Below are 16770 nucleotides of genomic sequence, written 5' to 3' on the forward strand. Positions count from 1 at the left end.
GGAGTCTTGCCTTGAACTACTTACTGAATAGGTACTTGCCCTAGCCAGGATTCAAACCCTGGTCTCCCATGTCAAAGGCAGAGCCCTTAACCAGTACACTATCCAGCCACCACTAATGTCCTACCATATCATTATTATGTATTTATATAGCACTGACATCTTCTGCATCACTTTACGAAGTACATAGTCATGTCACTGACCTCAGACGAGCTCACAATCTAATCCCTACCATAGTCTAATGTCCTACCATATTATTATTATGTATTTATATAGCCCTGACATCTTCTGCAGCACTTTAAAGAGTACATAGTCATGTCACTGAATGTCCTCAGAGGAGATCGCAATCTAATTTTAGCCATAGTCAGGGTCTAATGTCCTATCATATTTTTATTTTGTATTTGAATAGCACTTGCGTCTTCTGCAGCACTTTACAGACTACGTAGTCATTTCCCCACCTACCTGGAGGAGCTCAAAATCTTATCCCTACCACAGTCATAGTTAGGTCAATTTTGAACAGGCTTCATTTAGATGTCTGTTGGGGGAGGGGGGCGGCGCCTGGTGATAGCTGGCCTAGGGTGTTGAAAAGTATAAATCCGGCCCTGATACCAACTCCTCTCCACGCCCACTGTCTGTGGGAGTACCACAAGGGTCCGTCCTTGGACCCCTCCTCTTTTCCATTTACACCCATGGCCTGGGACAGATAATAAGCTCTTTTGGGTTTCAATACCACCTCTATGCTGATGACACACAAATTTATTGTTCTGCCCCAGACCTCTCCACACTACTATCAAAAGTCCCCGAATGTCTATCCGCTGTATCTACATTTATGTCATCCCGCTTCCTTAAACTCAATATGAGCAAAACGGAGATTGTGATATTTCCACCTTCACTCTCTGTTCCACCTCCCATTGTCACAATCAATGTAGATAACACCCCAATAGCATCAACCCCCAAAGCTCGTTGCCCAGGGGTAACTCTGGACTCTGAGCTCTCCTTTAAACCACATATTAACACTTTAACTACCTCCTGCTACTTCCATCTCAAAAACATTTCCAGAATCCGTCCCTTCCTTTCACAAGAAGCAACTAAAATGCTTGTGCATGCCCTAATCATCTCCCGTCTTGACTACTGCAACACCCTACTCTGTGGTTTACCCAAAGCAGACTGGCACCTCTCCAATCCCTACTAAACTCTGCGGCCCGTCTCATCCACCTCTCTTCTTGATCCTCTGAGGCAGCTCCTCTCTGCCAATCCCTCCATTGGCTACCAGTTGCCCAAAGGATCCAGTTTAAACGTCTCACACTTGCATACAAAGCTCTACACAAGCTATCGCCTCCATACATTTCCTCTTTAATCTCCAGATACCTCCCCGCCCGGACCCTCCGTTCCTCACAGGAGACCCTTTTGTCCTCCAGCCTAGTCACCTCATCTCACTCTCGCATCCAAGACTTCTCACGGGCTGTCCCTCTCCTTTGGAACTCTCTCCCTCAGCCGGTTCGTCATGCCACGAGTCTGAAAACCTTTAAACGTACTCTGAAAACACTCCTGTTCAGACAAGCCTAAAATTTGTTATAGGCAGCACTGAAGGCACACTGGCTCACCCACTAATCCTTGTGTTTCCTTCCCTTTTGTTTCCTCCCCACTACCCTCTAGATTGTAAGCCCGCAAGGGCAGGGACCTCCTCCTAGTGTTTCTCATACTGCTGTCATTTTAACACATGTATATGTACCAACTACATATCAACTATGTATGTATCTGTATTTGTTCTATTCAATGTCATGACTGTACAGTGTCTTGTATTTCTTATTATATTTGTTCCCCATTATTTGTTTGTACTATGTACAGCGCTACGGAAGATGTTGGCGCTATATAAATAAAAAATAATAATAATAATAATAATAATAATAATATCTTTCATTGCCTTCACTCCTGCAATAGTGTTCTGCACCAATAGCTATTGCAGAGAAAGATATGTGGGGCTTAGTGCGTGCAGGTCCAGTTGCCGAGTCAACCGAAACAGAGGATTGTGGAGGGCCAGCGTGGGGACAGGAAGGCTGCACAGGGCTGGCACAAGCCCCAGGTAAGTGAAACAGGTTTTTTGTTTTTTTTTTAATTTCAGTTCCGCTGTAATGTGAACATTTCTCTGTAGCCGAAATTGTGTTCCAGTGCAGAGCCTCCTGATGCATTAAAGCGACAGCACGTGCAGGGACCTTTGCATTATCAGATATTGCAAGATCCGAAACCAAATGTCTGGATAACTGCTAAGTGCACCTTGACCAAGAGTACCTGTCTTAGAAGTGGCTGCAGGAAGAGCCTCCTGATGCATTTAAAGTGACAGTATGTGCAGGGACCTTTGCATTATCAATAATTGGAAGGCCCAAAACCAAGTGTCTCAGCATGCATGACCGCTAAGTGCACCTGAAGTGTACCACAACAAAACAGAGCACTAACAAATCCATATCCATGGAAAAAGTTAAGACACCATGATACACAAAAAAAAAGCAATCCATGGTTTGCATGTCATAACAACTATAAATGCACACAAGTGTAAAATGTATAACAATTGTATTCAAGGACGTATCCCAAACAATAAAAACACTGCCAATATTGCCATAGGGGAAATATGTAATTATATAAGTGTACATATATTAATATAATCAGCTAAATGCAGGTAGGGGCAGATGGGTGAATAAGTCAAAATGGTTGAATCCCTAACCAGCTGCAAAGATAGAATCTCCCTTTTTTAGGTATTGCAAAAAACAGTAGTGATATATAAGATGCAGCGATGAGGTAGAAAAAGTAGCAAGTATCCAAAAAGCCACCTTACCCAATTGTAGCACTGTTCCCCATTGGTCCAACTGGCAGTGTGGACCTCACATGTATTGCACTTCTTCTTTGGAGATAAAAGAACGTAAAAGTGGGAGCCTTAATACACTACTTTACTCGCCGCCGCAAGTTAGCCGTTGAGGGCGTGGTCACCCCTCTCCGCGTCGCCCCATTATGCGTACGTGATGACACATGACGCGAGCGGCGCTAGTCCGGTAAATACATGTAAAGGGGTTGTGTGCTAAAGGGCTTGGCGGCTGGCTGGAAACAAATATTACAAATATTGGAGCACCAGTGTGCTATAAATATACAGTATATACTATAAAATACAAAATATTTCAATAAATCACAGAAGCATTATCGCAAAAATAGCATCAATAAATATATATTGAATAATAGGTTATTTATATATTGAATAATAGGTTATAGGTTACAGACCAGGAACCCGATGGGGCTTAATGAAGATTCAAATTTTGCTTGCTTTTTGCCTCAGTAGCCCAAGGAATCAGAGACTATGGCCTCGATTCATCAGTTCGGTAAAATACCAAATTCGTTAAGTTGATTTCAGGATTGATAAAATGTATCTACAGCTGTTAGCGAGCATTCGGTAATCATTCGGTAATGATGCATTAAAACAGAAGAATGTGCAATTCATGAAAATGAAAGTGGGCGTGGTTTAGCATTACATTTAGGATTAGTTATCTCCTTCACTGCTCTGTCATTATTCCCGTCAGATCATTGCTGACAGAGAAGATGGAGCCATTTGAAGTGGTTATGTATCAGCTGAGAGTGATTCAAAGGTGCAGAAGGTCAAGAATAAGGTCTAGAACCATATCAATTTGCAAGAGAATAGATTTATTTACTATACCAGGACATCGGCATTTCTCTTGAATCATCTTGTAAGAGAACACAGGCAGTGCCAGGGAATAACTAAATTGCTAGCTGCACTATATTTTTTCAGAAAAAGCGCCTATCAGGCCATAACTGTCCCAAGCCACTCCCAGAATCCTGGTCCAGGTGTTAAGCCCTATTCGGAATGTTGCTACGTAGTGTTCAAAGGACTGCCTTTTACCCACAATTCCACGGGAATCTTATGGCCTTGTGTTAAATTACCGCTGTAAAATGGAAATATCAACATGTTATCGAATGGTTACCGCATTGTTATCGATATTTTATCGAATTCACACCGAATGCGGAAAAACCTTGATGAATACAACTAGAAAAACGATAAACTTCGAATTCGGTAATTTAACGAATTGGAAAAAGTTATCTCAAAGACAATGATGAATTGAGGCCTATGACTGTTATGTCAACTCAAATGTGCTGTGATTTATCTGATTAATTAATTTTTACTTGTCAACAACAGGCCAGGAAGCGCATGAGATAATGTGCGTTAGGACATTGAGATATATACATATACAAATATGTGCGTGGTGACTCTGTTGACTGTTTCTTAACCTCCTTGGCGGTAATCCCGAGCTGAGCTCGGGGTATGCCGCCGGAGGTCGCCGCTCAGGCCCTGCTGGGCCGATTTCCATTCTGAAAAAAGCAGCACACGCAGCCGGCACTTTGCCAGCTGCGTGTGCTGCCCGATCGCCGCCGCTCCGCGGCGATCCGCCGCGTGCAGCGGCGAAAGAGGGTCCCCCCAGCCGCCCGAGCCCAGCGCAGCCGGAACAAACAGTTCCGGCCGGCGCTAGGGGCTGGATCGGGCGGCTCTGACGTCAGGACGTCGACTGACGTCCATGACGTCACTCCGCTCGTCGCCATGGCGACGAGGAAAGCGAAACAAGATAGGCCGCTCATTGCGGCCTATCTTGTTACTTTCGATTGCCGGAGGCGATCGAAAGTACGCTTCCGGAGCGCCCTCTAGTGGGCTTTCATGCAGCTTTCAGTTGGCTGCATGAAATATTTTTTTTTTTTATTTAAAAAAAACCACATTGCAGCCTCCCTGGCAAAATAAATAAACCGCCAGGGAGGTTAATACATCCTGCCACCTAACAAATATTTATTTTTCACCTTGATGTGAGTATTTCATATTTGGTGTGTCTTCTATAAAATATATGTGTGCTGGGAAAGATGGAGTTTATCCGGCCCTGTTACATAGTATACTGCAGGTGGTCACTTTACGATATGCACTTCTCTTGTGCACTTTACATTTTGTCTGCTCAGTGCTCACTCACACATGGGGTCGTTGTGAGTATGACCCAGGATGTGATTGTTCACTATTTTTCATGATCTTTTAATTCTCACTGATATAGTTTACCCTGGTGTTCCAAGTAAGTATGGACTACTGACGTACTATAACAATTGCGAGAATGATCCCCACGATTATCATTAAGCGTGTACGCTTACTCTAGAGAGATCTCCCACAAGCGTTCAGACAGAGGAGCCTAGTAATGGTGGAACACACCTGTGGAGAAACAAAACAAGCCAGCAGGTGGAGCTGTGGAGCACAGAGAGTCAAATCCTCTGAACAGTCCACAGACGACAGACAGAAATTACACAAAGCGAATGCGGCGATGAGCAATATATTAACAGGACAGAAATAGGAACGGATCTGCAAAAGATCAGATGAATGTCTGTCCAACTGATAGCAGACTTTGAAGAAACAGACATTCATTCACAGAGCATCCACAGATGCCAGACAGAAATTGCACAATGCGGAAGCAGCAATGAGCAATACAAAAACAGGACAGGAACAGATCTGCAACGGATCAGATGAATGTCTGTCAAAATGATAGTAGACTTTGAGGAGACAGACATTTATTCACAGCGCATCCATACATGCCAGACAGAAATTGCGCAATGCAGAGCAGCAATGCACAATACAAAAAGTACAGAACATAACTCAGTATACTTTATTATTGTGAGAAGTACACATGTTTGGTGCACAGTAAAGTGGCGAACGCCACCAAGGCGGTAAGCCCCAGTGGGGGGGAACCCACTGGTAGCAGAGTAGTCAAACAATCAGGAGTTGGCAACAGATCAGGAGATACAGTACAGAATCGTAAGGCAGAAATTAGGGTTGGGAATCAGGCAGAGAATCAGCAACAGATCAGATAAGCACAGCACAGAATCAGGAGGCAGAGAGCGGAGTCAGAGGTTCAAGCAAAAGGTCATATACAGAATATCAATAATAATTACAATAATGAACCTAAGCTATGTGTGAATCCCTGGGGTCCTACCGGATCAAACACACCAGGATCTGACTAAGGTTTGAGAGCTATCACAGAGAAATGTTCGCAAGAACATAGACCCAGGACTGCAGTCCAATAGACTAGCAATATGTCAGGCGGGATAGCAGACTCAGGAAGTGACATTTATGGATGAACGCACCAATCAGAGACAGACCTGTAAAAGGCCAAGGCAGCCATCTGCATTCACTTAGCCTGCATCCCATAAGTTCATGCATCCCCATGCAAACAGCATAGCACTTGGATTCAGAATAGCAGGCCATACCATAATGGAATACGAATGAAATGCAAATGGACAGATCATTCATTGTGAGAAAATCTCTGCAAACAGCAGCCAGCATAGCCTGGCTGCAGTAGTGTCTGAAGACAAAGCAGACCTCACAGAGGAGATAATTACACGTACTTTGTCTTGGCACTTGTATATTCACTTTTTGGCACAATATTGATTCATTGTCCTCTGCCCTAAGTGAGTATGGGCAATTACGTTTTTTATGCGGCATGTTTTCACATGAGTGGTTTTACATTCATTTATTTGTTCATATTGAATAATTAAGTGTGTTTTTTTGTCTTATATTCCAGTTTATTTTTGGTAATTGCACTGACACTTTTTACCGTTGGACAAGCACTTGCAATCTGGTATATTCAATTTTGAAGAAATGGACTACTTCCGTTTTAGATCAAGAATATTGCACAAATGTATAGGAGTTTATTGTACTTTTTTACTTCACATTTGTCACCAATTGTTGTAGAGTGGACATTCTGATATGTAATATATGTTTTGTACACTTAGCACTTGTCTATTGTTATACAAAATAATTATTTTTTTACTTGCATTTATTGTATCACCGAAAGTATTGTAATTGCCCAGACTACCAGTAGATGTCCCCAGTCTGCCTCCATTTTTCTTGATTTCTATTTAATATAGGTTTACTTATGTCAGAATACTTTTGCCCACTAGATGGCAATATATTCAATATATATTTATGGATGCTATTTTTGCGATAATGCTTCTGTGATTTATTGAAATATTTTGTACTAGCCGACCCGCGGCGTAGCATACACCGCATAAGGGGGTAGAGGGCAGGAAGGGGGTATTGGGCACAGAGGCGGGGAGAGGGGTCAGACCCCCCTCACCTGGGTCCCCATGTGCATTCTCCCTGCAGCTTAAGCTCAGCACGACCCCCCCCCCCCTCCCTCAACTGGGTCCCCCATGTACGCTCCCCCTGCAGCTTAAGCTCAGCAGAACCCCCCTCCCTCACCTGGGTCCCCATGTGCACTCCCCTGCAGCTTGAGCTCAGCAGGACCCCCTCCCTCACCTGGGTCCCCCATGTGCACTCCCCTGTAGCTTTAGCTCAGCAGGACCCCCGCTCCCTCACCTGGGTCCCCCATGTGTGCTCCCCCTCCAGCTTAAGCTCAGCAGGACCCCCCCCTCCCTCACCTGGGTCCCCCACGTGCGCTCCCCCTCCTGCTTAAGCTCAGCAGGACCCCCCTCCCCCCACCTGGGTCCCCCATGTGCGCTCCCCCTCCTGCTTAAGCTCAGCAGCAGCCGCAACTATTAGGAGGCAGCGGGCGGGAATGACTCACCTCTTCCGTGTTCCATCGAGCGTTCCACTGTCGTCACTTCCTGCAATGCCGCACACTGTATTGGAGTAATTTGCCTTCTTAAAACAGAAGAAAATCTGCAATAATTCAACTATAAGTGAACATTTGTGGTTACCCACAATGCACTGCTACTAAATATGCAAATTATCCCTTTTCACCCTTGGTGCGCCAAGCAAGCATCCAGAACCGCTGGTGTATAGCAAGCATATAGTTTTAAATTTTAAACAATCATATCAACCCCACATGTAGACAGCCTGTTTCAGACTTTTGGTCCTCATCAATACTTGGCAGAAATTGATATGGCTGTATGAGATAGGGCTTGGACCAGTACAACAGAGTAACCAAGCAGCTCAGGGTGACCCAAACCACTCAGAATGTATAGGGGGATAAAAGGGACCAAAAAGACCTCCTACTAAAACAAACAAAGCTTGGTGTAATTTGCCTTCTTAAAACAGAAGGAAATCTGCAATAATTCAGCTATAAGTGAACATTTGTGGTTACCCACAATGCACTGCTACTAAATATGCAAATTATCCCTTTTCACCCTTGGTAAGCCAAGCAAGCATCCAGAATTGCCGATGTATAGCAAACATATAGCTTTAAATTTTACAGAGTCATATTAACCCCACATGTTTCAGACTTTCAGTCCTCATCAGTACTTGGCAGAAATTGATATGGCTGTATGAGATAGGGCTTGGAACAGTACAACAGAGTAACCAAGCAGCTCAGGGTGACCCAAACCTCTCGGAATGTATAGGGGGATAAAAGGGACCAAAAAGACCTCCTACTAAAAAAAAAAAAAAAAACAAAGCTTGGTGTTGTGGGGGGCCCTGGGACCCTTATTACTTATTCGCCAAACCTAATATATCTAACACATATTCCTTTGCTTGCTCATACATATAATCATATAATAGGATGGACATGAACATATACTCATATAATCATAGTGTTAGGAATTGCTTAGTTCGGTAACCCGCAAGGCATATCATAAGGCTTTGCAGTACTTAGCAACTGTTCAGATGCCATGTTGTTCAGAAGCATCCATATTAGTTATATTAGTTACAGATAATATAGATTTTTATAAGAACATATATAAGAACAATACTATGCAATCACTATATTTTGTATCTCCATATGATAAGATGGGATGGAATAGTAGGGTTTAGCCATGATGATATTAAATGTCGCTGCACAGATATATTCTTTTGAAGCCTATACCACAAGCTTATATCCGTTGTCACACCTATGATACATTTACCCTAATAGCCCACCACATGTTCTGGGCGCACAGCCAAACAGCTTCACACTTGTTGACTAGTTCTGATATTTCCTGCAACAAAAGGTTTAGATATTTAGATATTTTTTATATGTTAAAATGTTTCCCTATAAGATGTATAATGACTGAGCATGTGCCTTTTGTGGTTAAAATTCTATTTAAGCTGAGAATTCATTAAACACGTCATTCTGTTCACTTATACCACACAGCACTTTTGTCCGTGTATTATTCATGTGAATGGAATCTTGGCATGCCAATCTTGAATCAAATTATGGACCGTTATTTTTATATTATTAATATTTGTATCTTATCAATAGTGTTATAGTGTTAAGTATAAAGTGACCGCTTACAGATTTGGTGCCGTGACTCGGATCAGCAGAGGTTGCTGCGGAAGAGAGCCGAAAGGCCGACAGCCCAGTCCTGGGTAAGTACAGAATCTTTCCCGCCCTTAGGGAACTCATTTTTGCCGCTTTCCCAGTACTGTCTGTCTGTCTAAATTTTGTGTAATATTTTGTATATAGTGTCAGTCATATTTGACTGGAATAGTGGCCGTCATACTAGAGTTGACGGGGTTATAAGATAAAGTGGCCTTCATACTAGAGTTGACGGGGTTATAAGATAAAGTGGCCTTCATACTAGAGTTGACGGGGTTATAAGATAAAGTGGCCTTCATACTAGAGTTGACGGGGTTATAAGTTATAAGACGTGGGCTTGATCACCCCACAAGAGACGCTCCCGGGTGGGAGGAGCGGGCTGTTCTTGAAAGATAGAATGGGTATATGTAATAGTTTAGTAGTCTTTGTTTGTCATTTGTTTTAATTGTTTTAATATAGAGATTGGTCACATAATTTGATCACAATCTTCTTTCTACTTTGCTTGAATCTTATCTATCGCATAGAAGTCCATAAGATAATCTGTTTTCATGCCGTTCAACTCTGTCGTATTAGGTAGGATACGACAGGTCGGCTGTATATTGTTGTCTTTGCAATAGACAAGTCGACACTCTGGTATTTGACCAAAGAGGCTCTTCTCTTTTCTTTTTTGTTCAGTCAGAAGGACCCCAAAGAAGCAGGCTAATGCTATTTCAGCTGTTAAGTCCACAGGAGGAAATTTGAAATCAAGACCACAATTAGGCTTGATTTCAGTGTCATTAGTCAGAAATCCTTTCCTCAATAATACCAGAGTGCCGATATTACGAAGTCTGACATACAGAAAAGAAATTGAATTACTGATCTCAGTATATTGGTGTCTTGACTGGTTTAAAATTCCCGCCCAAACTATAAGAAGTTCACGGTAACTTCCAACAGAGTTAGTTTATAAGCGTCCCCAAGTTGGGACTATAGAAAGAATCCTTAGATACCGAACAGACACCAGTTGACTGACCAGTGACTCAGGGATTTATGCCCCCACTAGAGAAAGGCCCTACAGAACTCACCCCCATGTTTTCCCTTACATTCCTCACTTTAGGGTACATTATCTAGTTGTTACTGATCCACGCACCTTTGCACCACATAGTTGGGTGCGGCAAATACATGTACACTGTGAGGGATTTGTAAACAGACATAATCTTATTCAGACGTGATCTTTCCATTAGGACCCAAAGGTAGACTGACTCTGAGACATTAGGATTCAGATAACCCACTAGTTTATGCCACCAATAAGGGTGTTACGTTATAGAGTACATTCCCAAGCCCCAAATAATTCACCAACTGAGTGGGGCTCAGGAATACAGACACATTCCAGCCCAATCAAAGTGTAGACTATCCCCATTAGCCCTAGTCTAGAGGCACAGGAGGACCTCCTTGGGAACCGGGTGCCTCTGGACCCAAACAGTAAGCCAGCTTTTTCTCACTGTCTCCCGGCCCACCACCATAGGTTTAAAACTCAAATCCCAGAAAAGGGGACAACTGTAGTGTACACTACTCCGTTCTTCCAAAACCTAGGAATTACCATAGTAAATCCATAAACAGATTAGCAAAATGGCCAAAAGAGGATATTACAAAATTGTGGATGGGGGTTGTGATAATACAAGATAACCCTAATACGAATTTGACTCCAGAAAGAGAACCTAAGTTAGATAACGCGTTAACGCCTGCCAGTGAATAGGGCGAAGGTCTCCTGGGTTTATGTCAGCCAAATCTTAACACTGAGAGCCACATACATAAATCTATTCCTAAAGTAATTAAAAGAAGGAAGGCTAAAGGAAAAAAATAATAAATAAGTGAAATTAGCATTGAGAGAATAACAATGTGGATTAACTTTGATTAGGATTACATTCACAATTCTTATTTCTATATTTGTTGTATAATGTAATGTGTAAATAGGGGATTGTTGTTTTGGAAAAATGTAATATTGTATTAAGTATTAGTTTTGCGCAGCGATAAGATGGCGTTTACCATATTTTCAAGAGAAAGATACTGCTGGTAGAATTGATGGATTTGCACCCTAGGAAGTTTTCAATAGATAGCGCAGTCTGGAGCAGGAAGAAGTGTGGGAAAAAAGTGATCACAATAAATGTATATCCTATTGCACTGGACTCCTGCACCTAAGACTGCCAATCATGTCTGGAGAAACTCCTGGTGTTGTGCCGCATTAATGTTCATTTATGTATCAATCCTGAAAATATGGTAGAAATTATTAAATAAATCTTTGATGAGGTTAGTGGGAAGGTAAATAGAATGTATCATGGTAATGATGTCAAGGAAAAGTAACTGTATATTAGATGTGTATATTGATTTGTTATATGAATATTTGTTGATAGTTTTGAAGTTTGTGAAGCGATGTAAAGCAACTAGTCACTTGTGAATATGTGTGTAATTGTTGGTATTGGACGAGGAATGTATCTGGCTATGAATATTAGTTGTATGTTGGATTTGTACATAGCATGTGTGGGTTGAATGATTGTTGTTGGTTAAAAGATTAAGGTCAGTGAAAATGTCATTGGAAAAAATATGTTGCATGTTTGTTTGTTGTATTGTTTACTGAGAATGTGGAATAGTATTAGGCTGAGTGGGCATAGGAAAATATGGTATGTCTGGTCCTTTAAGGGCATCACGTATTGTGTATGAGATATTGGGCTCTATTCATAAAACCTTACCGCAAGTTTTCCGCTCAAAACAGCGGATTTTCCCGTCCATTTAGCAAAGTGGGCATTCATAAAAGCTGTTCCCGCATGAAAATCTACAATCCCCCAGCAGAGCGAGAAATTTCCGCCTTCTCCAGTGTTTTTCTAGATTTATCTAGAAAAAAGTAACAAAATGGCCATTCATAAAGATTAGAGGAAGCGGTATGTGGACGGGAAATACCGCTTCCTCTGATTTTGCGGATTACATACAAGTGAATGGGACAGACCTCCCAGAGAGAGCAGTGCACGGAGGGACTCTGCCGGCTGAAGTGTTTCCGCATGCCTTCCGACAGCTTACCACCAGCTTTCAGCGGGAGATCTCCGCTCTTGCATCGCAGCTTTCAAGATTTTTTTTGAATGACCACCCAGAAGTGTAAAATACCGCTGCGGTATTTTCCCTCCAGGAGTTTTCTCGCAACAACTTTTTTATGAATAGAGCCCATTGTGGCCGGCTATGGATGAGAGAGCTGTGTTGTTTGTGTCGTCAGTATTACATTAGGTAGAAATACATTTCTAACTATTATTGGGCAGCAGTCTCTGTAATAGATGGGAAGATTCTTTCTCAGGCTGGGAGACGTGTGTCAGTGAAACTTAGCTTGGTACGTTGAGCTTCCGCCTAGTTAGCGATAGCTTTTTTTCCCTTTCAGAATAGTGAGTGACATTTAATTGCTATTCTACTGGCAGAGTACAAATATATTTTATGACTTATGTTTGAGGTGAGGTTTTTTATTCAGTGTCTCCTTTTTAAGCGCTGATGACTCTTAGTATTTTTTTAAATCAGAAGTGAAACTGTCTATTAGTTGAGCTGTATTGCAAATGTTTTTCAGAGTTCAGAGGTATGTAGATTTTACAGATTAGGAAGATTTAGTCATTGAGTTTGGGGCCGGGTTCACAATGCTCAGTTGAGAGAAATTCTGCATGTCAACTTACTGCCTAGTGCCTATACTATTCTATGGACTTGTTCACAGTAATGGATCGTGATATTCTAACTCGCTGCATGCGGTCTTTGTATTAAATTCTATGTCCAATCTCCATTGCAAGTTCACACTCATTTTAACTTGTGCGTTATGCAAGTGAGCACTGTGAGCCTGGCCTAAAAGTGTAATAAGATTTATTTTGACATTTAGCCAAGGTTTGAATGATCAGCAACCTTTGTAAAACCACAAATTCACCTGTAGCTTAAAATCCAATGTAAAAGTAGTAGCACCCATGAAAGGTATGCCTAGAAAGAGATGTTTTTAAAAATGAGTAAAATATCTAATTAAATTTTTAGGGTAAATATTGTTGCTGTTTCTTTAAATATTCCTTCCACAATATGTGCAAGTTTCTGTGCTAAATCTAGATATTAGAGATAAACTTTTTGATAGAATCCAGGAATAGTAGGATAGATACCATTTTGAGGCGATGGTTGGTTTGCACATTTTTTTTTTATATATTTTCCTTGTTATCTCTTGCCTAGTGTCTTACAAATTTATAAGCAGGGGAGATTCTTTGTCTCATCTAAACACTATTACATTTTAAACACTATTATACTATTTTTCTGCTAATTTTGGGAGTGTCTGAGCTGGGTGTGTGATCTTATTGTAACTTTAAAAAAAAAAAAAAAAAAAAAAAAAGAGGAGTTTGCCCTAGTCATAAAAATATTGTTTTACTATTATTTGTATTTTTCTATAAAGATCCTTTCCTGGAGTAGCATGTTTTTGTACTCAACTGGTATATAAAAAATAAATAAATGATAGAACATCAATCAATTTAACTGTCAAAATATTTCACATATAAATACGTATCTTAGAGCTGTTAATGAAACCCTTTGTCAGTTATTATTAATAAGGTAGCATTTGTCACCCAGACCTATAATGCGTGTGATTAAAGTACAGTTTTGCCACAGTGTTTGTTGATAGGTAAATGAAGTCAATAGAAGTGTTCATTTTTGAACAGAATTTATATACCTGATGCAGTTTATGCTTTGGAGGTATATGATTCATACACTATTACTCAATGGTGCTCCATGAATTGTTTCTTTTTGAATATTGTAACATGGTTGTTAGACTGTATTTTTGTTAAATCCTATCACAAATCCCAGCAGATAGGCATGCAGAGTCACTGTTACCTTATTGTTGATATGCTATGTGTCTTGCAATTGTACCATGTCTGACTTTGATGCTCCACAAATATAAAACAATTACTGGCCTGCTCCACCAGTGTAATGCCTCACCCTGCTGCCACACCCCTCTGCGCCACCCAGAGGTTAATAAAAGAACTGCTCCTCCAAGCCACACTGATAAAACACAGTCATTGTAACATCAATATTTCTGAATGCCACTGCTGAGGATATATCACTTTGTATATTGTCTGTACTTGCATTTTAGAGATTGTTGTGAAACCGTGAAAGCCATATTCATCTGAAAAAATTATGGAGAAACATTGAGGCTACACAGAATATATCTGTAAAGGGGTATGCAGCTTGCTGCATGCGCTTACAGCAGATCAATAAGGCAGCGCATGTAATTCTGGGTCACATTGTTATCTGTTAATATCATGTGGTGATTGCTTACACTTTAGGACGTGATTTTTCCATTTTTTTGGCAGTTTTTTTTTAGTCTACCTTAGGGCTCTATGCGTTTTGCTTTGTTTTAAGTTAGTCTCCCTCTTTCTAAAGAAAATCATCCATATCCCTGTATGGCAGTAATATATAATGATAAACCATTTCCATCCCTAAAGTCTAGTTTTTTTAAATGATTGCTAATGTTTCAGATCTTGTGGTAACATTTGTCATACCACATATAATGTTGATACAGGCTGCAAAATTGGTGGAGTTTATTTTTTAGTTTATTTTTGTTTTGTTTTTTTTTGTTTTTTTTAGTGTTGACAGTGTAGATTGTCTGCAGTTTCAAAATCTCCATACATATATACATATTCTTTTGGGGTACTTGATTTTATTCTTTTTCAGTTATGTTATTTTTGGGGGGTTCTGAAGTATAGGCCCCAGTATCACCTAAAATTATTATGTATCTGGTCTAATGTAGGCTTTAACATGGAAAAACGTAATACTTAAGCAAAGAGGGGAGGGAATGCTAGGAATACTGGGGAGATGTTAGAATCACTAAAGATTAGTGTATGGTTGCATGATGCTGAGTATGATGAATGTGAAAGTGTGGTAACAGTGTAAATGTAAAGGTATAAGAATAAAGATGATATTACTCGTTATGAAACATAGGAATTAGAACATGATCTCAAAATGAACCTAGTGGAAATTTCATCCTCTATACAATCCCTAAAGCCGTGTACTCGCCGTCAGCGACATCACATGCACAGAATGTCACGTAGTATCATCCTCTACACCACCCAAGCCTAACTGAGACACGGCGAATCAGATTCTCGATGATGAAGGATGAATAGGACCATATCTTAATCAAATGATTGATAAATTATTGATAAATTAAATAACGGTCCATAATTTGATTATTAACCCTTATGGTTTCATCAGGAGGTGACAGTAGTGCAAACACACATATTTACAATATATACAAGTACTCCCCCCACCGCTGTACAAAGATAGAGTAACCCCCAATAGCCCAAGTCAGAGCTGTGACTTGGGCTATTGGGGGTTACTCTATCTTACTCTATCTTTGTACAGCGGATATGAGCACTTTGTAAGCATCACTGTACTGCCTGAGGACCCCCCATTTACCACTGTTACCGTTCTACATTGGGTCTTCCAAACGTGGACTGACACAGAGACAAACTGTGAGGTCACGTTGGATTTTGACGGCCCAAACGGTTGATGCTCAGTCCGGTCTGGGATCTACTAGGGAATAGCCACACCACGCTCAAGCATAATTGTGAGCAGTGGGAGATAGGCAAAGACCTCCTTTGTAGCCCTGAATGAACCGAGTTCATTTGACTCAGGGGACTAACAGTGATCTGTTTGCTTTTTTATAGTACAGTGACAACTCTATAGAGTATAGTCCTGCACGGATATTGATTTTAATAATATTATCTAATAAAGTTACCTCTTTATTGTTTCTAAATAAAGCTACCAAAATTCTAACTTTTCCTTTACCGCACGCAATGCATTTCACACAAACGTCAGCCGTTTTATAGGATTATGTACATGCTTTCTGACCGCTTTGTTGATTGTAGGGGATTTTCTATTTCCTACAACCTTTTTTATTTATTTTTTAAAGCACATTCTTAGGCTCTTTAACCTCCATTAATTATTTCGACCCGTATGCAGTTCAGTTTTTCTCCTGTGTTTTCTCCTAGGTGATATATTCACACCTTGTCAATAAAAAGCGTTTTAAGCCACCGGAAAGCAAGAAAATACTCAAAATAATTAGGATAATACTTTTTTTCACCAATTTTTGGAGCTATTTCAAGTGCAAAGTGCTGAAAACCTATTTTAAAGAGAAGAAGAAAATGACCTCCTAGGAGAAAACACAGGAGAAACTGTGCATATGGAACTTAGGGTCTAAAAGCCGTGGCATTTTTTCACAAGCTTTTAGACCCTAAAAACAAGAAAGAAAAAAAAATTACAACAGAAAGATCTTCAGCAGCTCCTACATATAACTCACTCAGGCATGGGATTACCGCTCTGAGCTGCGGATTTCCATCCCCAGCCTGGCTCAGGATTACCGCTAAGGAGGTTAAGAGCCAGGTAACTACAATGATGTGTAAGCCAACTGGTCTGCATAGGTAGGGGATGTTTTTAATTTTTATTTAATAATAATAAAAATAATGATTTCAAC

The 16770-nt window shown here is 40.7% G+C and overlaps 1 protein-coding gene across 1 annotated transcript in view; it reads right to left on the reverse strand.

Moving 5' to 3' along the window:
- The window catches only part of LOC137545879 (vomeronasal type-2 receptor 26-like), a 48117-nt gene extending 38546 nt beyond the window's left edge, over positions 1-9571 (reverse strand). Inside the window, exon 1 of the mRNA XM_068267658.1 lies at positions 9457-9571. Coding sequence (XP_068123759.1) covers positions 9457-9571 — 115 coding nt within the window. The remainder of the gene's footprint in view (positions 1-9456) is intronic.
- Between the last annotated feature and the right edge of the window lie 7199 nt (positions 9572-16770).

Source organism: Hyperolius riggenbachi, chromosome 1 (genome assembly GCF_040937935.1).
Source record: "Hyperolius riggenbachi isolate aHypRig1 chromosome 1, aHypRig1.pri, whole genome shotgun sequence".
Classification (NCBI taxonomy): domain Eukaryota; kingdom Metazoa; phylum Chordata; class Amphibia; order Anura; family Hyperoliidae; genus Hyperolius; species Hyperolius riggenbachi.